Raw genomic sequence first — 23,252 nt, 5'->3', positions numbered from 1 at the left:
CCCAGCATCCTTGATAGTCTGCAAGTTCTGCATGACCACACACGTGCTCACCTTGCCAACCACATTCTGTATTTGTCTCCTTTTCAGCTACCATTTTCAGTTCCACTGACATTGTCTCAGGGACCCCAATCCCTGAGCTCTTTCCCACCTCGGGACCTTTGTGTTTGCAAGTCCCTCTCCCCGGTTGCTCTCCCTGTCACGCTTAGCTAACTCCATCAGGTCTCAGTGCCAATGCCACCTTCGCAGAGGCCCTCCCTGACCCCTAGTCTAAATTGGGGTCTTGTTGTGGCTCTTCCTTGTAATGCCCTGTTCCTTTCCTTCACATCACTTATTGTAATTTTAAGTATGTGTTTATCTGTGTTTGTATTTAATATTCATATCTCCCACTAGGCGACAGGTCCTTGCTATTGGTAGGACCGTGCTGACTTGACTCACTCTATCTGCTGCCTGCCTGGCAGGTGCCCCACAAGTGTCAGGTGCTGAACAGTGATGGTTGATTGAATGCATGAATCATAATATTTCATCATGTATCTGTATTGTAGTTCACTCCACTTTGCCCTATTCTTGGACAGTTTGTTCATTTCTGCATATGTTGCTATTCTAAACAAGCCTGACACTTGTATTCTAATTCGGAGGGGAGAGGGAGTTGGTTCCTCCTCTCTTGAGCCATCCACCCAGCCATCTCCTTTTGCTCCCCACTCCTCTCCATCCGCCCAGTGCTTTGAAACTTGTCCCCACTGAACCCCTTAGCCATATGCCCACAGTCCTTTCATTCACTGCCCAGCAGCGGCAGGCGACAATGGGCAGGCACACATCCATTCTGCCCCTCTAAACCCACTGCAAAGACCCACTGGATACATCAAACTTGCCTCATAATTTGAACCCATGAAAAATCCAAAGAATTATCAGGATAAGAAAATACTTCAAATAGTATACAAAATAGGACTTGTCCTTTAACCCAAAGAACATCCTCAGGGGGAGGGGGAATTGAATGTTTTTCACCTTTGCAAAGCACGTGGGGATGTCTACCTGGATTGTTTGCTGTTTGTCTTTTAAGTCCTGCATTCCCTTGGGAAACAGAGGACACCTCTTCCTCAAGCCGACACGATGCAGATCTCGACCCTTTATGGAAAATCTAACCAGCTATCTGGCCCCCAGTGCTTTGTCTAAGTCCTCATTATTCATTGGTCTGTGTGAAGGTCAGGGGCTGGCAGCCAGGGTGTCCGGGGTGGGCTGAACTCATCCGCGCAGGTAGCCAGGTGCCTCCCCATCCAGCAGCCAACCTGGGTCTCTCCTGGCCCTTCAGCTCCCATCTCCTTGGCGATGTCACTGCCGGTGTGATATGTCAGGACAGGTCTGTGACTCAGATAAGCCCACATGCTCACACCTCCCCGAGACAAACCAGACAGCCCCAGACAGGGGTGCGCAAGTCCCCCTGAGTGCACTATCCTCTGCAGACTGTCCATCTGTAGGGGCTCCTGGAAGCTGGGCTGCCTCCAGCTCCCACCCAAGACAAATTGTGTTCCAGGGCAGAGTATCCCTATTCTCTGCTGTGAGGTTGAAGGAGCCTAAAAAAACAAAACATGTTCTCAAGAAGGTTTGACTTGTACACTTCATAAGCTCCTGTTGGAATGGATTTTGTTCCTGCTTAGTAGTGAAATAAGAATGGACAGTGGAAACAGAATTAATTTTTCTAAGAGGCTACTGGGGAATCCTACTGGCTGCTGAATCCCTCGGGTATATTTTACCCTCCACTGAGTTTTCTGGGGGTTCTGAGCTGACATCAGGGGGAATTTTGCTAATCAGATTAGCTGGAGGGATGATTAAGTGTTACCCTTTATGTATACCAGCCTGGGGTATGCCCTTTTTATAAATGTTTTCCTTAATTGTCACAAGCAACACTGAGAAGTAAGTATCATTTTTCAAACTACTTTTCAAACAGGGAAATTGATGCTCAGATACACTCAGTGACTGTCCCAGGTCACACTGTGGTACAGTCTTATCTGGCAGATGCAGAAACTTAACTTTCTTCCTATATGTTATCATATGCATTCTGGAGATTTCTCTGAAAAAAAGATGGTCTTGTTCCCAGTTCAAACTGAACTGTTAGTTTGGATTAATTTTTATGAAACAGACTGCTTTCTTTGACATTAGTAGGATCTCTTTTAGGAAAAAGAAAAAAATACAAAACTTGAATCCTTATAAAGTATCCACTTGAAGGCTTTGCTCCCTTACTTTATTTGCATTCCAAATCAGCTCTGTGGTCATTCTTATAAACTCCTCGGAAGTTGAAATTCATTATCAGTCAGCATGCAGTCAAAACAGAACCACTTCAGGCATTTCAGAGGGAGATTTAATACAGGAAACTGGTTACGAGTTTGTTGGAAGGGATGGAGGAGCAAAGCAGGTAGGTGCTGTCACCAGAGATAAGTATTTACAGAAAGCTGCCAAGCCCCTGGGGCTGGAGGAATGGAGAGGGATATGGTGTTACCCTTGCCTCTGAAATGCCTGAAGTCGTTTCCATTTTCTTGACTGGATGCTGTTTGATAATGGATTCTAGCTTCTGAGTTTATAAGAATGGCCACACAGCAGATTTGGAATACAAATAAAATCATGAAAGTAAAACTGCTAGCTAGCATGGTGGCCTCTGGGGCTGCAGCCACTGCTGTTCCTGCTGTAGCTGGGACCCCACCACTGGCCACTGAGAAGGCAGCAGGAGCCTCCTCCCTCCACCCCCCGATCCACACACACCAGCTGTGCAGGGCCCCTGGTCCCCACAGACACCTGCAGTCACTCAGAGCTCCTGCCGTTGCAACCAAAGCAGGAAAAAAATCACTTTTCCCTTATGCACACTTATGCTTCCCTTATGTGTCCCATGAATGCTTCTCATTAGCAAAACCTAAATGGAAAGCAGCTGGCAGGGGATTGTGGGAAATGTGGTTTCCAGGCTTCAGGCCCCTACACCCCAGAGCAGGATAGGGAAGTTGAGCATAGAGCATGAACCGGTGACAGCTGTCAGTCATCACCCAGCCAGAACCACCAAAGTCCACTGGCTGGAAATTTATTTCATCATGTGGGTTGATCTCCAGTGGACGTGCTGATGCTGTTACAGCCTGGGATTGAATACGGCAGAGGGTTAGCATTTATATGTAAAGAATACGTGTGGAGAGAAGAGCAAAGGAAAACCGCCCCTCGAGCTGGGGTTTTAGAAGTCAAAGCTGGCCCAGCCTCCCTGGCTGAAATGCCAGGACACAAGGAAGCTGGGGGATCTGATTGCCACATGGGCTTCACTCAGTGTCCTCTGTCACTCAGGCTCCTTCATTGTGCAAGAAAGACTCAGTCCTGGTGATCTTTGATTGCAGATGTCTTAGGTCTGATTTCTTAGGAAACACAACTGACACAAAGATTTGCATCCAGGAGGTAATCAGGGAGTGTGCTCAGAACTAAACCCGGAGGGAGTAAGTAAAGACCTTAGGGCGGAGGAACAAGTGGAATGTGGTGCTGCTGCAATCTGGCCTCAGCCCTTCCCCTGGGGACGTCTGGAACCCAGGCTTGTAGCTATTGTCCTGCGTTAAGACAAGCAGGCCAGCACTATGTATCCCTGATCCCTGCATGAAAGCTGCCCCCAGCAAGGGGCAGGGCCGTAAGTGACACAACTAGCCATGGTGCAGGGCAACTGGACTGAGATGCCAGCCATTGGGGAAATGAAGGAGCCTTAGGGCAACACCCCCAGTTCCCTCCACCCCCAGGAGTAGAGCGGAAGTCCACTGCTGCTCCACCAGTGCTCATCCACATTGGTGGTGCACTCTGAGCCGGCAGGACAGTGAAACTGGCCACCAGCCCAGCTAAGCCACTGTCACCTTACACCTGGATTACCAGCGGGAGCCTCCAGTCTCTGCTTCCACTCCCCTGCACCACCATCCCCTCTCAGAGCCATCTTCTCCTGTCTTAGATCAGATCACTGTTCTGCAATGCTTGACCTCCCATCCCTGGCTCTTGGTGCTCTTAGAATCACCTCCAGAGCTCTCATCCTGGCCTCCAGGACAATGTGACCCAGCCCCCTACCTACCAGCACCCTCGCTGCATGCCATACTCTGATCCCCTCTGTTCCTGCCCACCTGAGGGCCTTCACCCTGGCTCTTCCTCTCGCCTGGACTATCTCCTGCCTGTGAGGTCTTCCCTGACCAAATAGATGCCCTCTGCTCGCCCAGATACTCCCTTCTCATGTTCCTCACAGCACTCATTACTAACTGAAATGTTCTGGTACGTCTACTGGAAAATGTGTCTGTCCCTCCTAATAAAATACGAGCTCTCCAAGATCAGGAGTCAACTCCTGGGACAGTACTGGCACAGTGTAGGTTGACATTTGTGGAAGGTCATGTGAATTGAGGGCACAGCCTCAGGGCAGAATTTCATGAAAAGCACCTGCTCAACTTGGGCCTTCTCACCATGGTGGGCTTGACTGGGATGGTGGCCCCAACCCCATATGGTCAGAGGAGCAAAACAGGCTTCATCATCAACCCAGGGACACCGTGGTAGGTCCATCAGGTGGACTCACATGGCACCTCTGTGTCCCCCAAAGTGGTGGTCTCCCAGCTCGTCGCTCGGGATAGCACTGCCCTTGCGTGTGTGTAGGGTAAGTGAATTAATCAGGCTCTTTGTGCCACTAGCTTCCATAGTTGTCACCTGTGGCTTTGATCGTGTTAACGCAAAAGGCACTTGGAAGTGGGCGCAGGGCACGTGTGCCAGATTGTGGACACCAGGAGCATGGGTGTGTGCACGTGTAAGCGTGCACGCCTGAGCCTAGAGGTCATGGATATGAGGAGGACTATGGGGGACAGCTAGGAGAGGATGAGAGGCGTGACTACAGAAGAGACGAGACCATGAGAGAACGCCAGAAAGAACCTAGTGAAAGAATAAAGATTTGTGGGGGGCTGGGAGCCTCAGTTGCCTCCCGAGCCTCCCAGCCCCTCTGCCTGCCCCACCCACCTCCCCGCACCTGGTTGCCACTAGAGTGTGTCCGTCATGACTCGGTTACCACGGTCACAGAATGCTCAGCCTTCTCCCGTTGGCTGGTGGGGTGGGGGGCTCAGTTACCTGGGAGCTGTTATCTCTGAGAGGTGGAGACACCTTGACCCAACAGTTTACCCCTTTGCCAGCTGAAATCACGTGACATGGAGACATGCCAAGGGTTAAAAAGCTTTCTGGTGCTTAAAATCTCTTTTATTTCAGCCTTCTATTATCAGATGTGGTTTAATTAGAATGACTACTGAGACTCTCCCCTTGTAAACCAGGACCTTGCTTGATGCATAACTCAGGAACTTGCCTGAGAGGGCGCTTTTCCAGGTTTGTGATGCTCGGACACTGGTCTCCTTTCACTGTGTTATCTGAGAAATTAAGGCGCTGGGAATAGCTACTGTTCGGAAAAATAGTGAGTAAAATAAAATCTGACAGCTCTTACTTCAAAGGTGAACTACTTTTGTTTAAAAAGTTCACCTTACTTCAAAGGTGAACTACTTTTGTCCTCACCCCCACCCCATAATCTCCAGTGTCATTCTAGCCAAGCTTTGAATACCTTTTCATAGACTTTTTAATTTAATAACGATGTTGCGGAAGTCCTTGGAATTCTTCAAAGCTTAGCAGGAGAGGGGTGAATTAGTTAGATCCTCACCTTTGTCACACCACAAAATGCCTTCTTTGGGGACAGTGTCTGCCTCTTTCCCACCCATGCAAAGTGAGCCATTTGCATAAAAGTGATCCTTGTGGAAGATGTTCTGTGTTTTTCAATCATCCTTCGAAGTAAAATCACAGCTCCTGTCTCACCTTACACTGAAGTGTTTTCACACTCCAGGGAATTGCTTACCATCACCTGAATATAGAATTTGGTGGGCGTGAGGTTTCAAACTGATACTACTTGCAGCTGTTTTCAGGATTTCAAAAAGGTGTCAAAGTGGCCTTAGAGGGTGTTTCTCATTTTGAGAACTGGTTGAGTGGTTCTCTTCATTACGAAAGCTGCAAGGCTTCAGACGACGGGTTTCCACCAGGGGGAAAGAGATTATGGTGCTTTCTCCAGAGAACTGAACGGGATCCAAAGTAGCCCCCTTGTCTCAATCCTATTATCTAAGGATACATGAGCATAACTGTGGAGAGGAAAGCAGGGTGCCTTTACAACAATTTTTATCTCTAATTTCGTGTTAATGGAAAGGTAGAAAGGGTTCTGTTTCTGGGTGGGAAACAACATGCTGTAGTGACAATGCATTAAAATCAAACTTGGACTTGAATCCAGCAGCCTCACTCCCAATGACCTTATATATAGTGCATAACCTCAGTCTTAGTTTCTTGAGCTATAAAATCAGGATCATCCTCCCTTTCTACTCAACCTTGTCATAAAGATTCATGATATGTCATTTTCCTTTCATTGTTGTAGAAGTTCTAGTTGGGCCATAAAATGACAAGAAGAGACCACTCACCCTCTCTTTATACCCCAGTTTATTTAGCCCAGCATATGGGAGCCTGGTATCAGCCAGCAAAGCAGATGTGACAGATGACGCTATCTTTTGACCCCGGGGTCCCTAATGAGGGGTGCTCAGCTGCCTGTGACACTGGTCAGGTCTCACTGGTTCAAGAAGCTTAATTTTGTGCTGCTCCACGGCCCAATTATAATTGGGGCTGACGTCACCACTCAGAAAGAACTTTTTACAGCATTCTCTGTCCTTAATAAGAAATACTAACTGACCTTCTATCCCCTTCTGATCTCAAGTCATACAGCCTCAGCAGAGCCTCACATCTTTATGGGTGGGAGCCTGGGAAGAGAGTCAGGCCAGGCCCCAGACACTACATCTCTGCCTTCACCTTCATCCAGCACCCTGGAAGACTCTCCCCAGACAAAGTGGGACACGTGGGTGTTTAATAAATAGTCATAATGATAATGATTTGCATATCTTGGCTTTAATTCATGTGTATTAGCTCCATTACTGATTTTGTGCTTTTTCAAATTAACCAGATAATGTCATAAGCAGCTTAGAAACAATTACTTTAATTTTGCATGTGTGGTCCAGCCGGAGTCTATTTTTTTCTCCAATATTAATAATCACATCTTACAATTAATGAATTTCCATTGAAGTCGGTACTGTCTGGGCTAACATGGCATTTCTCCCTTTGTTCTTGTTTTGTTTTGTTTTTAGGGTCAAGTTGTGTTCCGGAATGGGGAGAGAATGGGAACCATTAAATTTACTCAATTTCAAGGTAGGCTTTTTGATGCTTATTCTTTCTGGTTGATGAATTCTGTATTCAGAGATGTTGTGTTTATGCAATAACATGCATCAAAAGAAATGAAAGTATGATGTTCCAGATAAGAGAAGAAAGATTCAATAGAAAACACTTCTCGCTGAAAACATTAGTTTCAACTAATTTAATGTATTTTTCTCAACTACATTGCTTCCCAGGCCTGTTCAGCCTGCCCACATGATTCTGAGAGGTTCCTGAAAGTGTAGGGGGTGGCAGTTAAGTCAGTTCCAACAGTCTGAGAAACTTGCATTGTTCTTGGTTTGGGTTGTAGAAATTGCATTGTTTTGGTTTTGATTGTAGAAATTGTCAAACTCTGAAGTTGAGTGACTCTCATAATGAAGCCCACGTACTCATCACCTGGCTCCAACCATTATCAACGTAGTGCCGATTTTGCTTTATCTTTCCTCACCCTGTTCGGGTAATGTTTCAAAGCCACTTCCAGACATTATCTCATTTCAATCTATAAATACTATAGTATGCATTTCTACCTGATAAGGACTTTTAAAAACATAACCACTGTATTATCACGCCTGAAACATTGGACAACAGTTCTTAATATCCTTTCATCCCCTGTCTGTATTGATCCTCTGATTAGCTCAAAAATGTCTCTGCTGCCAGTTTGGTGGAGAATCCACACGAGGTCTGCTCATTGCATCTGGCTGATGTGTCTCTTCAGTCTCTTTGAATCGACAATTATCACACACACACACTTTTTATAGGCCATTTATTTCTTTAGAAAACCAAGTCATGTGTTGGACTTTTATGCTGTCAGAGTTGGAAGGGGGTCTCAGCAATCCCCCAGACCAAGTAATTTGTAAGATGAAGATAAAACAGAGTCCCAGGGAGGAGAGTGACTCGTCAGAGCCCCCGGGTCCCAGTGAAGAGCAGGGCCAGGCTTTCCTCCAGGTGGACACCCCAGGTCAGCCAGTCGTGTCAGGAGCAAGGCTATTAACAGAAACCACTAGAGAGAACATTCATCAGTGCAGTGGTTTTCAGCATCTTGTTGTTTCTGGAAAATTCAGCAATAAGAGCAGTGCTTCTGTGACTCCTCACTTTGAGCAGAGCCTAAAGCCATGCAGGGGGAAGCAGGAGATGAAATGGAGTTATTCAGATTCATTCAGACAAATCCCAACCAAATTCAGATCAATCAGGAGAGGTGTTCTTCGGGACCATAGCTCCGAAATGCAATCTCGTAGATTTCCCCATTTGTCTTTCCATGGCAGGTAATTGAAACGCATGTCAGCTCTCTGGCGTGCACAAAAGATGTAATTTTGGGCAAACGTAATTATTTCCCCATTTGTTAAGTCTTACTTCTTCATTGGTGGAACAAAGTAAGCCTTGGCAAAGATACTTATTCTTTTTTTTTATTATTATTTGAATGATTGCAACTAAATTCTCTTGTCACATTTCCAGTTCTCAAATTATATCATTCTAGGGGAATATTTTGTAAAATATTGATTGGCCGATCACAGCTACAAATGCATGCCATATTTATTGCCTTTTTCTCTCTTTGTATGTGAGGACTAGATACCAACTCCAGTGATCAGTTTTTAGCCATATCTGGCTTTATAAGGATAGCAGTGTAGCAAACAGTAGCTGAGAGGTGTGTCTGAGCTCAAGTTTATAGACCTTAGGGCAAGTGACTCAGCCTCTCTGAGCCTCAGTTGTCTTCATCTGTAAAGTAAGAATATAATCCCACCTACCCACCTGAGATGTGGGAAGAACTAGATGATATAACACATATCATAAGGGCAGGGCCTCCCCGGTGGCGCAGCAGGTTGAATGCAGTGCCATGAAGCTGTCCGCAGCCTCTGCAGTGCAAGTTCAATTCCCGGCCGGCCAGAGAGATTCCCACATGGCACAGCAGACGTCTCCTGTCTTGCCCACTGCTCCCCTCAGCAGTGTTTTCAGTACGTCTGCCTTTTCTGCTCCCTACTCTGTCTCTGGTGAATCTTCTCACCCTCCCATGCCTCTGGCCCATACCCCAGTTCTTGTATAAATAAAAATAAATCTAAAAAAAAAGAAACCTCATTTAAAAAAAAAATAAGTACATATATATTTTTGTTCAACAAGTAGTAGCAATTATGAGTCATACTTTTTCAAAAATCATGAGACTTTTTTTGAAACAAATCCAGTTTTTCTTGGTATATTGTGACCCTCTGTTGCCTTTTTGTCTGCCTACCCCTGAGAGCTGCCTCCACATTTAATGATATGCAGGATATCAGATGGGGAGGGCATTAAAGATGATGAGATCATCTTTAATGAATGTCCCATAACTTGGTGGTATAAATGGGGAAACTGAAGCCCCAGGGAAGAGGTATTCCCCTCAGGGACACACGGCTGGGCAGTGGCAAAGCTGAGACAGCTTCTCATTTGCACAAAGTTGCTTCCCATCCACCTCTCTCCACCTCCAGAGTGCCAGCAGCTTCCACACACCCATACTCTAGAGTCTTCCCTTTGCCCCATCTGTGTCCAACTTTTATTGAACGTCACAGCTGGACTTGCAGATACTCATCTTTATATGTTTTCAGAAGAGATTGATCTTGTTGACAGAGAGATGCTGTGTTATTTGAGGACTGAACTGAGCCACTGGAGTGCTGGGGCCATGTTCAAACCAGCACAACAGAGCCAAGTTCAAAGGCTCTCAGAGTTGCTTTGTCTGCCCAGATGGAGGGGCCCTGAATTATTGAATAAGCTGCCCAAGTTGGAAGGGCTTCTGGTTACCATCTCATTTCACAGAGGGAAACTGAGGCCCAGGCAGGGGAAATAATTTGTCTGGAGTAAGACCTGACTCACTGTGGGCTGGTCCAGATTTTGTTTTCTGGGACCTTCCAGGAATTGACCCAGAGGGTAGGCCTCTCCCCCACCTTGGGGTTAATGGTTCATAAATTGCCTCATGAAGCTTCTAAATGGGGTCACTGTGTTGCTTTCTGCTGCGCCCTTCACTCCCTCTCTCTTGGTGTCTATTTGTCTCACCCTAACCTCCTGCCCTCTATTTAGAGGGGACAGTGGCACAGCAGTGCTCATGACAGAGCTGACTCACAGCCCAGCAGCAGGAGGGGCTCCCTTTTCAGGGTCTGGTCCTGGACTCACCCCCAGACAGCCTGGGATCTTGGAAGTGGGCCCATCCCACCCTTCCTCTGAAGACCTCCTGAGGCACTTGAGCTTCTCATTTGCACAAAGCTGCTAGAATCTTCTAAACGCTTTTGTAGGAGGCTCTATAGACTCCTTTGCAAAGCTACAACACAAATGAGTTGAAACAGGAGGCGGCTTTGGGAAGAAGACTAAAAGAGAAGACAGGAAGCCACGTCCTTCTGCACTCCAGGATTCTGAGGCTGCAGGGTTGGCACCGCAAGCGCCTAGCAGTCGGTAGGCCCCAGTCCAAGTTGATTGAATTAATTTGATGGCAAAATACCTGGATTCCAGTGTTTGCTCTGAAGTTTCACAACAGTGTGACCTTGGGCAAGTCCCTCATCCTCCTAAACCCCAGTCTCCCACTCTGGAAAATGGGACACTGCTGGGGCAGGTGTGTGGGCAAGTGAAATGTGGCTCTATAAACTTGCAAGCGCGGGGAAGCTCATCACATTGCTAGCATGCTGCCTGGGTCCTGGCACCGCTGGGGACGCTTACTGAATTGGTTAATGACATGGCTGGTGGAAATTTAAGAACATTTTCATTGACTCGTGACTTTTGGTAACCTGCTTCAAGGTAGCATGTCTGGCAAACAGTAGTTAAGCCTTGACAACAGAAATGTGAACCAAAGCTAATGCTGTTCCAGACTGTAGAAACTGTCCTTTTTGCACACCTAGAAGTGCTGGTTAAAAAAAGCTGTTCTAGTGCCTCCCCAGTGGCGCAGCAGTTGAGCACTGGGTTGCGAAGCTGCGGGAAGCCTCTGCAGTGCCTGTTTGATCCCCGGCTGCTCCCCGGCCACCGGAGGAAGGTCCCACATGGTGCTTAGACCTCTCCTGCCGCCTGCTGCTCCCCTCAGCAGTGTACTTCGTCAGTCTGCCTGTTCTGCTCTCTGCTCTGGCTCTGGTGAATTCTCTCACCCTCCCGTGCTTCTGACTGTACCCAGTGCTTGTATAAATAAATAAATAAATCTTTAAAAAAAAAAAAAAAACTGTTCTAAAATAATGCCCACATGCCCTCCAGAGGTCAAGTCATTTTAAATCCAAGGAGGGTTCTAAGAATGATCTTCCTTATGCCTGGCTTCTCTCCTCTAGTCTGTTTTCAAGGTTTCTTAGATCCCTCACTTGGGTAAATGTGGTGCAGATTTTGTCAGTGGCCCACCCGTACCCCCTGAGCATCCACCTCCCAGAACAAACTCTTAGTAAGAAGAGCCACAACTCCTGATCTATGTGAGAAACAGGCCAGGTAGCCCCACAACTTCTGACCTATGTGAGAAACAGGCCAGGTATCCGGGAGCTCACACTGGCAGGGCAGCCCAGAGCCAGGGGTGCATGGGGAACAGGGAGTCAGTAACCTGGCATCCTTTCCCCTCTCTCTCCAAGGTATGTTCTTCTCAGTCTCCCAGAGGTCCCCAGTGGGAATGAGCCTCGGTTGCTCTCCCAGATACACCTTGTGCTCCTTCTCTTCCCTTCCCAGTCTCAGGTCCCCACGCCTGTATCCCAGCACTTCGGGGCACCTCCCAGATAAATGACGTGTATCCTTGTCCTGGTCTCAGGCACTATTCTGAGGCAGCCCCCATGGCGTAGGCGAGAAAGGCGTTAGCTGCCTGCTGACCACACACGTTGGATGGAGTAGAGCTAGGTCAGAACCCCTTGCAACTCCAAGCTTGGCGCCCCTCCCCCATGCTATCTCCAACTTCCACGAAGCCACACGTAGAAGAGGATGAATATGAGGGAATTGGCTTTTTTTTTCCCTCGGGGAAAAAAAGAATCCATGTTACTGGTGAAATCTAAACATGGCTCAGAATTTACAGCAGGGAAGGAAGTTGAGCGAAGCCATGATTAGAGCCTTGTTTATGCTGTTCTTGGTGAAATCTCAGCATCTGCCGCTCGCGCTCACCGTCCCTGCCTTCATTAGCCCTGTTTGTAAGAATCTCGGTGAATGATAATGTGCTTGAATGTCACACTGCTTCTGTGCAACATAAAGGACTCAGGCTTTGGCGTCTGATATTCCGGCTCCTGATTTAAAGGGACGGGGTCTCCTAACATTCCAACAATATAATTGTCATTCAGAACTTACCCATTGAAATGTAGGCTTGTCCTTCTCGTTTGCAGACATTAATTACCTTTTGGTCTTCGGGGTAACAGATCCAGTTCCATTCAGCCAGCATTTCCTGAGCATCTGCCAGGCGCTTTACCAAGTCCTCTGGGGGAAGCTAAGTTGAATAAGATACAGTTTGTGCTCCCCACCCCAGGGGCTTCATAATCTCTCTGGACAAGTGCCAGCACCTATAAAAGCAGGAAGATAATTTCCCAGAACCTACTAGAAAACTTTCAGAGTTGCTTTGACCCCAGTTTGAGACTCTTGCCCCTGATTTTTAATATCCTTTGCCTTCTGTTAAGGCAGGAATTATACTCTCTTCACCAAGCCATGGGGCTGCAAAGGCCCGTTTGTCGAGCTGCCACTCGACTTCATATAATTGAGTGGAGACATAGTCCATTAAAGGGCAGGATGCCCCAAGGGGCTTGTAGTTCAGCGGGAATGGGAGGACATATGTGAATGTGGGGGCCCGACCTTGACACCTTCTGGCCCTCCCCATCCAGGCTTTGCCTTCCAGGGATCCCAAGGATGGTGGCATGAAATACAGAATTATTTAGCAGATCTTGAGTTCCATTGAACCATAGGCTCTCCTCATTGAAGGGAATCCAGACTCTTTATGGCATTGCCTCTGCTTGAATGCCTCCAGTGACAGGGAACTCATCCCCTATCATATGGAAAGAATACGAACTTTGAGGTATGTGTGCCTGATTTTTGCTAACCAGGCACTGTGGCTTAATGGCTCTGGGCCATCATTTTAGCATTTACTTTCAAAGAGTAAAGTAGGAGGGGATCATTTTTATTGCCTTGAGAATGATGGTGAGAATTCAACAACATGAGGCTGTGAATGTCCCTGCCTGAGGCTGTCACAGAGAAGGGTCACAGCAACTGTGGTCTTCTTTCTCTCTAGGGCACTCTTCACAATGATCCCAGATATAGCCCTTTCCAGAATTTCTTGAGAAAAATGCAATCTTGCTTCCTCAGGACAAACTTCACACTCCTCATCTCATCGGACATGCTTATTATTAGTCTCTTATTTGTTGCTTTGTACCTTTATTTCCATCATTTATTCTCACACCCTACCTCCAGCTCTCCCCATGAAAGGCAGCCACTCTAAGTGTTCAATGCAGATATTGCACTTGTAGGTATCCTTGCAAAATGTGTTTTGCTGTTTTGCATGTATATGTTTTGATGTATGTTTTGTTGCATGTATACATTATTGCAACTGGACTATATTTCTTTTTGTTTCTTTGTTTTGCCCCACTCAGCACTTTGTTTATTGGCATGTCTTAGGCTGTGGCTTCTCACTGCCCCCTCCCTGGAACCTGCCCATACTCCACCCACCCACTCTCCCAGTGACAGACTCCGAAGTCACCTTCAAGTCCCTGCCTCTACAAATAACAAGTGTCCTTGTCCTTCCAGACCTAACTGGGCAATTCTTTAGGACAAATGATCATAGGTGTGCTAAGGCCAAGGGCACCCTAAATCTGCATGGTGGCTCCTTCTGTGGCCAAGCCTGTCCCCCTCCTGTGTGCCTCCCTCCCCCCAATACTTGGTGTTCCCCAGCCCGCTCACTTTTTGGCAATCTGAAGGTATAAATTAATATATTGGGTTTGGAATATTACTTCTCTGATTACTAATGAGTTTGGACCTTTCTTCCTGTGCTTATTAGCCATCTGTTGTCTTTCTGATCCTGTATCCACTTTTATTTTGAGGATACTGTGTCTTTTGTTGTTGATTTCCAAGAGTTCCTTATATAATCTAGCTCTCAGGTCTTTGCTGACTTTAAACTTTGCAAGTATCTTCTACTTAGCCAGTTGTCTATATGTCTATAAACTTAAAGTCCTCATTGCTTAGAAGTTTTTGATTTTGATGTGAATACATTCTATTTTACCCCTGTGGTTTGGGCTGTTAGTTTCTTGTTTCTCAGTAGTCACATCCTGGTACCTGCCTGGCTGGTGCTGGCTAGCACTGAGGGTGTGAGATGGGTAAGATGCCCCCAGGGCACTCTGGGTCCAGTGAGAGGAGACCCAGGATCCCAAGTGGGCAAGACAGGTGATCCAGGCATTCAGAGGACACTCAGCTCCACCTGACAGACTCTAGAGTACCTGAGAGGTGACATCTGAGATAAATTTTAAAGGACCAATGGGAGTTCACCGAGAACAGGAGAGAAAAGGTGCCTGGTGCGGATAATCTGTGGTATTTATGTGACCTGTGTCCCCTGAGGTACTTAGCTTTTGCCCCTGGGCCAGTTGACTTAAGTCAATGGACAAACCTACCTCTGGCAGGGTTGTTATATTCCCAGGGCGTTCAACTCATGTCCACCTGGCCTGTTAGATATCTCAAAACAAAAATTAGTGAAGTTAACTTATTAAAAATGTGGCAGCGGCGTGTTGTCTGTGAAGAGAGAGAAAAGTGTGAGTGAGGCCCTAGACCAAGGACGTGCCAGACCATCTCTGCTTGGTGCCGCTGACAGCGCTATTTTCTTCCACCCCGTCTACCCCATGAGAGGAGAGTGTCCCTCTGGAGCCGTCCGCAGGACATGACCAAACATGGAAAGAGGTGGGGTACAGGATTCCATCCAGAGGAGTAGCTGGTCATGTTAGAGTTGAGCAGGATCAAGGTCCTGTCACCCAGCTGGGGTTCTTGCCTGCCCCTGAGTCCTGGAGCTTTATTGGGGGCGGAGGGATGGAGGGGAGAGGACCTCTATGGGGTGTGGGGACTGGGGTGGAGACATTTTATAGAATCTTTGATTTTTTTTGAGCCACCTTTTGTTTCACACCTTAGAGTATGTGTGTGTTTGAAACAATTAAACTTTGAAGGAGATAGATAGACAGACACAGTCTCCCACAATTGAGAACTAGAGCCAATGAAGGAAGAATGGGCACTAAGAGGTGAAGGGAGTCGGGCCCCTATAGTAGGATGTGGGGACACCCCTATAGCAGGAGGTCAGCACCCTTCAAGCTGGTTCCCCTGCCCAGGATGGGGGGCTGCAGGGCAGGAGGGAGGCAGGTCACTCTGGTGAAAGCCCATTTCCAGCTGCCTCGTGGATGGCTCAGCCACCTTAGTGGATATTCTCAGACTGGACTTTTAGGCCACTTAATTCTCACCTGTAAGACCTATTTTCTTTACATAGCCTCTAAGTCTATAGTTGGAAATAAAGAAGGCACTTTTTAAAGGGAACACACCCTTTTTGCCCCACAACTAGGAACCATACTGCAGGAAAAGGGGCTCTTAGTCTCACAGTAATTTTAGCCTTTGGGAACAGAAAGTGCCAATATTGGCAGGCCCTCAGTCTACTCTTGTGGTTTTTCTACTCTGGAAACACATGAGGGTCACTTTAGGGAACTTTTAAAGTACTGATACCCAGGATCCATCCCTCAGTCCCTCAGAGTCTCTAATATGCAGGTCTATGTTGGCACCAGGCATCTGTATTTTCCAGAAGTTTCCCAGGTGACTCTAATGCCCACCCAGGGATGAGAGCCACTGGAATCCCTGCAGTGCAGTTTGCAGATAGAGAAATTGAGGCCCGGAACAAGGGACTGGGTTGTCCAGGTCATACAGATAGTCCATGGCACTGCAGCAGGGCTCATGGAGCAGGTCAGCCGGTGACCTCACAGCCTCTCCCCCTCTGCTCGATTCCCCCCAACCACCCTACCCATCCTATGGATCTTTCCAGAAGATCCACACTCTGCAAGATCCAATCAGTATTCTTATGAGCAGTTAATGTTGTTTGCACAAAGATGTTTATTAGAAGCCCAAGAGTTAAAAGTTGGATCTGCTGGGTGTCTGTAGTAGTCACCCTCTTCCCCACTCTGGGCCATGGGTGAATGGAAGAACACAGAGGTACTGTCCACCCACAGACCAGGAGGGTCCCTGGATAGAACATGGGGAGTGAGACCCTATGCTCTGGGACTTCAGAAGCAAGGCTTCACATTCTACCCAGGAATCATAAGACCTGAGCAAAGCTCCAACAATAGGAACTGTCACCAGGTACCCTGAACCCACAGCAACTGGGGTGCTGGAAGGGAAGAGCAGTACTCAGGGAAGGCTTTCTGGAAGAGATGGGAAGGGTTTGGGCATGTTGGTTTGAAAGAGGAAGGGGAGACCACCTTCCAAGCAGAGGGACCATTACAGGTTATGATGGTATAAGAGAAGGGGGTGAATGGGGACCCAGCAAATCATTCCCAGTAACTTTTACCATGACTCAAATAACTACAATTTGTTGAACAATGACTACAAGTTATCTCTCAGCCAGAAACTGCCTCTGTTCTCCTCTTTAGCCCTTAGGACTACTCTTAAAGTTGCCATTTTACTGTTATGACTACCTGTCACAAGGTGCAGGCTGGAAGGGAAATAGAATCTGCAAATTGAATAATTCCAGGGCTGGTGAGGCTGCAGTCACTAAATTATAGGGTCAGAGATTCCGAATTTTATTTTTAATCTGTGTACTTACAGGCTCCAGCATAGAGCCTGGTTCTTAATGGATGTCCAATCAATGTTTCTGGAAGGAAGGGAGGAAAGAAGAAAGAAAGGGAGGAAGGGAGGGAGGGAAGTGATCAAACTAAGGGATTTGGCGTAAGCATCCCTCAGTGCAGAGATTGTCTGAGGCCACTGTAGATAAAGATGAGGAGATATGCAATGGGCACTCAATAAATGTGGGCTGAATGACCAGCAGTATGCGCAGGCTTTGAATGCAGAACCCGGGGACCCAAGTTCCGGTGCCCACTTGTGCTCTGTCCAATAGCACAGCATGTGGCTCTGAGGCTTCTCCTAACCCACAGCTCCTCCCTCATCTCTGGACGGGGGAGAATGAGGCCTGACTCACAGTTTGCCTTCAGTGTGCCTTCAATGCAGGAGCATGTGAAGTGCTGTGAGCCTCCAGGCACAGCCCCAAGGAGTCATTATGGTGATTATGGCCATTGTGGGAGGCAGAGTACTTAGTGCCACAGGATGGATGTACAGTGAGGCATGTGGGTCAGAGGGGCAGCCTGGGGTGGCAGCCACACCACTTCCCAGCTCCTGATGATTTATCCCAGCCAGCCTACATATTTCATGTGCTGCCGCCTCACACCAAATAAATAAATCAGGGCCTCCTCCTCTGAGCGGTCGGAGCTGACTAGTGCCAAAGGCTTCAAAAGGCCAGAAGAGGGATGCTGGAACTCCCAGCAGAGTCTGCTAATGTGACATTTAGGAGCTAGGTGACCCAGGCGAGTGACAGCCTTCTGCTCAGTGTGAGGCAGGGAGACCTTTGAGGGAGAAGGAAGTGACTTTTACAGCCCGATTTTGCTCCACAGAGTCTCAGGCACACAGGCAGACATGTGGCCTCTGGGATTCTGCTTTCTGCTTCCTGAATGTTTATAAGGGGCCAGCAGCACACTGCATTTCAGCAAAGAATTGCACTTAGAACCAGAGCCCCAGCAGGCAGTTCCTTGGGATGCATACCTGGAATTCCGGCTTGTGTCACTTTATAAATTCTGGGCACATCGAGACCATGCTCTGCAGCTCTGGAGCCCCCTGAGGGTCAGGCCTTCATCTGGGGACAGGTGGTCTCTGCAGTTATTACACGCAGGAAGCACTGGGGGCTGAAACGTGGATGTAGAGGGTAGTTCTGCACTGAACAGTCAGCTCTCAAGGTCCCACGGAGGCAACCATGTGTCAGGGCACGTCCTGGGTTGAATCTGTATAGGTGGTCATCCTGACCACCTATCGAGCCTGTTTCTTCATCTGTGCTGACACCAGTAGGGACTGAAACCACCACACCACACACCAAACAAGAAAAGGGACATGCAATTCCTAGCACAGATCCAGGCACACTGTAGGGGCTCAGATAATCCCCTGGCCCCTTCCCTCCCACTCCACAACCTGTCAAAGCGTGTTGTACCCTGGGGATTCCATTTTCCACCCAAACACCTTGCCAGTGGCTCTCTACCTCTATCCCCCAAATCTTACCCCAGATCTGCTTCATCTGTAGTCAGCAATATCCTGCCATATGCCAAATAGACTTTCCCCCTACCCTCCACCCCCTGCTCCAGGGCCTTGTCATCTTAGTCTCTTAGTAGTTTGCTGCAGCTGGTCCTTTCCCTGGCATCCTGGTGTCAGCCTCCTGACCACTCCTTCCCAGTTTTCTTGCAGCCTCCAGGCTCTGGCCCCCTCCAAAGGCTGGCTCTCCCCAGGATTTTGCCCTGGATCCTCTTCCCTCCTCACTTGACTCTTTCCCTGGGAATCTCCACCTTGTCCCCTGCTCCAACTCCCAGCCTCCATGCTGATGACCCCCAACTCTCTCCCCATCCTAGATCTCTCCCCATCCCAGATCTCTCCTCATCCCAGATCAAGGACATCTCCACCTCGATGACCCACAGGCTTCTCAGGCACAGGATGTCCAAATAGGAACTTGTCATCTGCCCTCCTTCTTGACCCCTTCCTTGGTTTCTGGCACCTGGGCCCCCCAGTCACTTGCTTCACACCCCTGTTTTCTCTCTTCCCCACCCCTATGATCACTCAGTTGTCCATATTTTACCTGGAAAAAAAAAAAAAAACTTTGTCAAATCTCATCTCCCCATCTTCATTCCTCCTGCCACCACCCCGGGCCAGTTCTCATCATCTTAATCCCTGGCAATGACCAAAACAGTAACCTGAACATACCCACAGAATAGTAATGAGGATGAAGGTTAGTCAGATGTACCTCTTAAGTCTGAGAATATACCTGAGCAAGTGCATATGAAGGAGACTGTGCCTGATGTGACACGGAGGAGCAATGTGAGCTCTGAAGATGATAGATGCACTAGCAGAAACAATCATCTCAGGATACATTGGTAGGAATATAACACCCAGAATGACCAGACTGACCAGATCATGCCTGAAGTACCCTGTTCAGTCCTTGGCCCATGCTCTGTTTACCTGTGTTAACTATGCTTAAACTCTATTATGGGTGAGGCTCAAGGAGGGGCCTGGATGGGGTGGGAAGTAGAAAAGGTGTTCTGTAAGGTAGGGTCACAGGCTGGGAGAGGGGGATGGTTATCATCTGTTCTGGGCCGAGTAAGCAGACAGAGTCTGTGTGATCCTAGAGGGCAGAGCCAGGTGACAGGAAAAGTTACAGAGACTGTACAGCTCAGTGACCTGGTTCCCTTGGTTACAGGCAGAGTCCAGCTATCAGGGGAGTGGCACCCCATCCATACAGTGTACAGCAAAAGACACATAAGCAGTGGATGAGATGGCATGAGAGGTGTTCAGCTTTTGTGATTCTACCTGGAGGAGGCACTGGGGAAAGGAAAGGCCAGGGCTGGTGAGCAGAGCAAGAGCTGGGATAGGAGCAGCCAGGCAGAAGCACAGGACTTGGCTCTAACCTGACACTCTCTCGTGCTCCCTACAGACAGCAGAGAGGTGAAGGTGGGAGAATACAATGCTGTGGCTGACACCCTGGAGATCATCAATGACACCATCAGATTCCAAGGTAAGACAGATGAACTTCTTGGAGCAAGGGACCTACTCAGTTGCTTCAAGTCTGTATATTGTCTGAGACTTAGGGATAAGCTCAGATTCCTTGGCTTCTTGGGGGGAAAAAAAATCCCTCCCTCTTAGCAAATACACTCTCTCTGTGCCCAGAACCTCTGTCACTTGGAGCTGGGTTCTAGCCCCTGGAAGGGTCACTGGAGTATGCATGGGATGCCATCACCAAGACATCTGCGCTTAAACCATTGGATGACCCAGAGTAATTCTTTTAATTGTGTCCCAGCTAAATTTAGCCCTGTCTCCTCCTTTGGGGAAGGACTTGACCTCCCCTCCCATTTCTTTTCCTGGAAGACCATTCTCCTCTTCTTCTGCTAAAGAACTTCTCTGTATCTTCTAGGGCCAGATCAAATGACACTTCTTCTGTGCAGTCTTCCCTGATTAATCCCAACTAAGCTAATGACTCCCTTGTCTTTGCTTATACAGTCTTTTCTGTCTTCCTTTCCTATGGCCCCATGATCACTGTCACATTGCATTGAAATGTCTGTATTTTTGGACAGTGAAATCCCTGACGAGATTCTGTTTGACTTCAAATTCCTGGCATCAGCCAGGGTCAAGCATGTGTTAGAAGTTCAGTGATATTTGATTAAAAAAAAAAAATGAACACAAGACTGATAAAATGAGTAGCTGAGTAGATGGGTGAATAAATGAATGAACAAGTGAACATATGAGTCAATGAAGTAGTGGGTAGATGAATGGGTGGGTGGGTAATGAGTGGATGGATGGATGGATGGATGGATGGATGGATGGATGGATGGATGGATATATGCATGCATGCATACATGAGTGGGTGTTTGGTTGGATGGGTGGTAGATGGACTTAGCCAGTATTAACACCCTCAAGTCCAGTCTGTTCTCAATAGCCAAAGCCATGCTGAAGATGCCCCACCTCTGCTCAGAACATTGGCCCATACCATGATGTGACCCCAAAGCCTCTATAAAGGAACCCCTCCTCCCTCTCTGTCTCATCTTTATCTCCCAGCCAAACTGCTTGAAATTTCTTAAATGTGCAGAGATACCACCATGCCTTTGCCTCTGCGGGGGCCCAGAATGCCCTTCCTCCAGGTCTTCCTGGGTGTTCCTACTCATCTTCAGAGGCTCAGCTTCCCTTTCTGTAGCCTTTTCTGACTCCTTTGGGCAAAACTACACTCTGCTTCCTGCCTTGTGTCTCCCTGTGCTTGATGTTATCAACCACCTGAGCTAGGTGACAGGAGGCAGTTCACACAGTGGTTAGAACACAGGCTTCAGAGTTAGGCAGATCTGGGTTCAAATTCTGCCAGCATTGTCACTCACTAACTACAAAAACTACTTGATACCTGTAAAATTCCTACCCCTACTCCCACACAAGCTATAAAATGGGAATGATCTTATCTAGACATGAGGCTGTTGGTGGATCAAGTGCAAAAATCTCTACAGAGTGCTTAGTCCATGGCAAGCAGTCAATCAATGTGATTTTTCATGACTAGCATGGAAGTTCCTTGAGGACAGGGATTGTGTCTTGCTTATTTTCGAATCACTAGTTACCCAGCAGCAGGCCTAGCAAGTGGGAGGTGATGACGATGATTGATCACCATTAAAGCTGGTGAAGGAATGGTAGTGGATAAAGGAGTGGTGATGAATAGATCAACAGTGAATGAATGGATTGGCTGAGAAGCAAGAAGGAAAACCCAGGGCTGCTGCCATTACCAATACTTCTGATGGCCTTCACTCTTTAGCTCCCATAACATCTTAGTTAAGATGTTAACAATGCAAGGCCTCCCTGGTGGCACAGGCACACAGGCGGTTGAACGCTGCACTGTGAAGCTGTCCACAGCCTCTACAGCGTGGGTTCCATCCTGACTAGCCTGCAAGAATCCCACATGGTGTGGCAGACCTCTCTTGTCTCGCCCGCTGCTCCCCTCGGCAGTGTGTTTTGTCAGTCTGCCTGTTTTGCTCCCCACTCTCTCTGGTGAATCCTCTCACCCTCCCGCGCATCTGGCCTGTACCCCGGTTCTTGTATAAATAAATAAATCTTAAAAAAAAAAAAGATGTACAATGCGGAGACGCCATAGTGAGAGCAGGGGAGATGGAGTAAGGAAAAGATGTTGTCAGTATTCTAAAGTTGTTTCTACACAGCTGGTGGTCATAGTTGTCATATAAACTTGTCATTTGAGGTTTGATTCAAACCCCAGGCCCCTTTCTTGGAGCCCAGAGAAGGGCTTATTTCCGACTAAGAATTCCTGGGTACCCCCAGGACTGCTCTTGTGTTTGGGAGTCAGAAGACACCTAAGTCTACCTAAAGCAGCCCAGGCTATGCTTGCAGGAGATGGGGAGATAAAGGAGAATGGAGAAAGAAGTTTCTAGATGTTAAGATTTCACTTCTGAAAGTAAGAAGCAGTGCTCCCTCTGTCACCCAGTATCTGCTTTTGCCCTGACTTTTGGCCCTTGAAACCTTATAAATGCAATTTTACATAGAATTACTTGAAGCTTTCCATTAACCATGCCAGCAGCTTCCTAGCTGTTCTCAAACCTGGCAGCTTCCCTTGACTGCGTAGATGGTTCAAACTCTTTTTATCCACTGACTGTTTCCAAACACATTTGAACTTGCTAGCAGACTTTTTTTTTAAGCACAGATGTTCAGAGGAGTTCTCAAACCCTGCTCTGGCATCTGCCCGTCCTCTGCTTGCCTCCCGGGAACAGAGGCATCCTTGAGGCTGGCACCTGTGCCACAGCAGGGGCGGGGTCATCAGCTGGTGGGTCTCCTGGGCTCCGGGTTTGGCCACTCCCAGGCAGCTGGTTGATCCCATATGTCTCCACCTGAAGGAAAAATCCCATAAGTTTCAAAATTCCACCACAGAAACCTGACCTGAAATAGATAAGAAAGAAGGGGTTAGTGAGAGCGTGGAGGGAGGAAAAAAAGGGAAGTTAGTCCCTGTACTCCTTCGGTGCCAGGTAACATTGAAACAGGATAATTTTGCCACTCAGTTTTGCAAACTCAGAGATGAGTTTGTTCTGAGGCCCTTGGGGCACCCCGAGATTCTTAGTGCCCTTGCAGAATGAGTGGGGACATGTCTACAGTCACACGGAGAACTGAAGCCCCACAGTTTTAGTCCAGTCCTGGCAGCAGGGAGGGGAAGGCATACTGGGAACTTGTACTTCCCACAGCTAGCCAACCTTCCAAAAATGGAAAGCCAGAAAGAGCATTTATAACATAATGACCTTGAGGCAGACAATCCACACCCAGATCACATA

General features: G+C 47.7%; 1 protein-coding gene across 1 annotated transcript in view; it reads left to right on the top strand.

Moving 5' to 3' along the window:
* The window catches only part of GABBR2 (gamma-aminobutyric acid type B receptor subunit 2), a gene marked incomplete at both ends in the record, with an annotated part of 333,143 nt that overhangs the window by 233,703 nt on the left and 76,188 nt on the right, over positions 1-23,252 (top strand). Inside the window, 2 exons of the mRNA XM_084237329.1 lie at positions 7,185-7,245; positions 19,886-19,966. Coding sequence (XP_084093455.1) covers positions 7,185-7,245; positions 19,886-19,966 — 142 coding nt within the window. The remainder of the gene's footprint in view (positions 1-7,184; positions 7,246-19,885; positions 19,967-23,252) is intronic.

Source organism: Talpa europaea, assembly GCF_964194135.1.
Source record: "Talpa europaea genome assembly, chromosome: 7".
Taxonomy (NCBI): Eukaryota; Metazoa; Chordata; class Mammalia; order Eulipotyphla; family Talpidae; genus Talpa; species Talpa europaea.
Note: the sequence above shows the minus strand (reverse complement) of the source record. Positions and strands in the feature narration are given on the sequence as shown.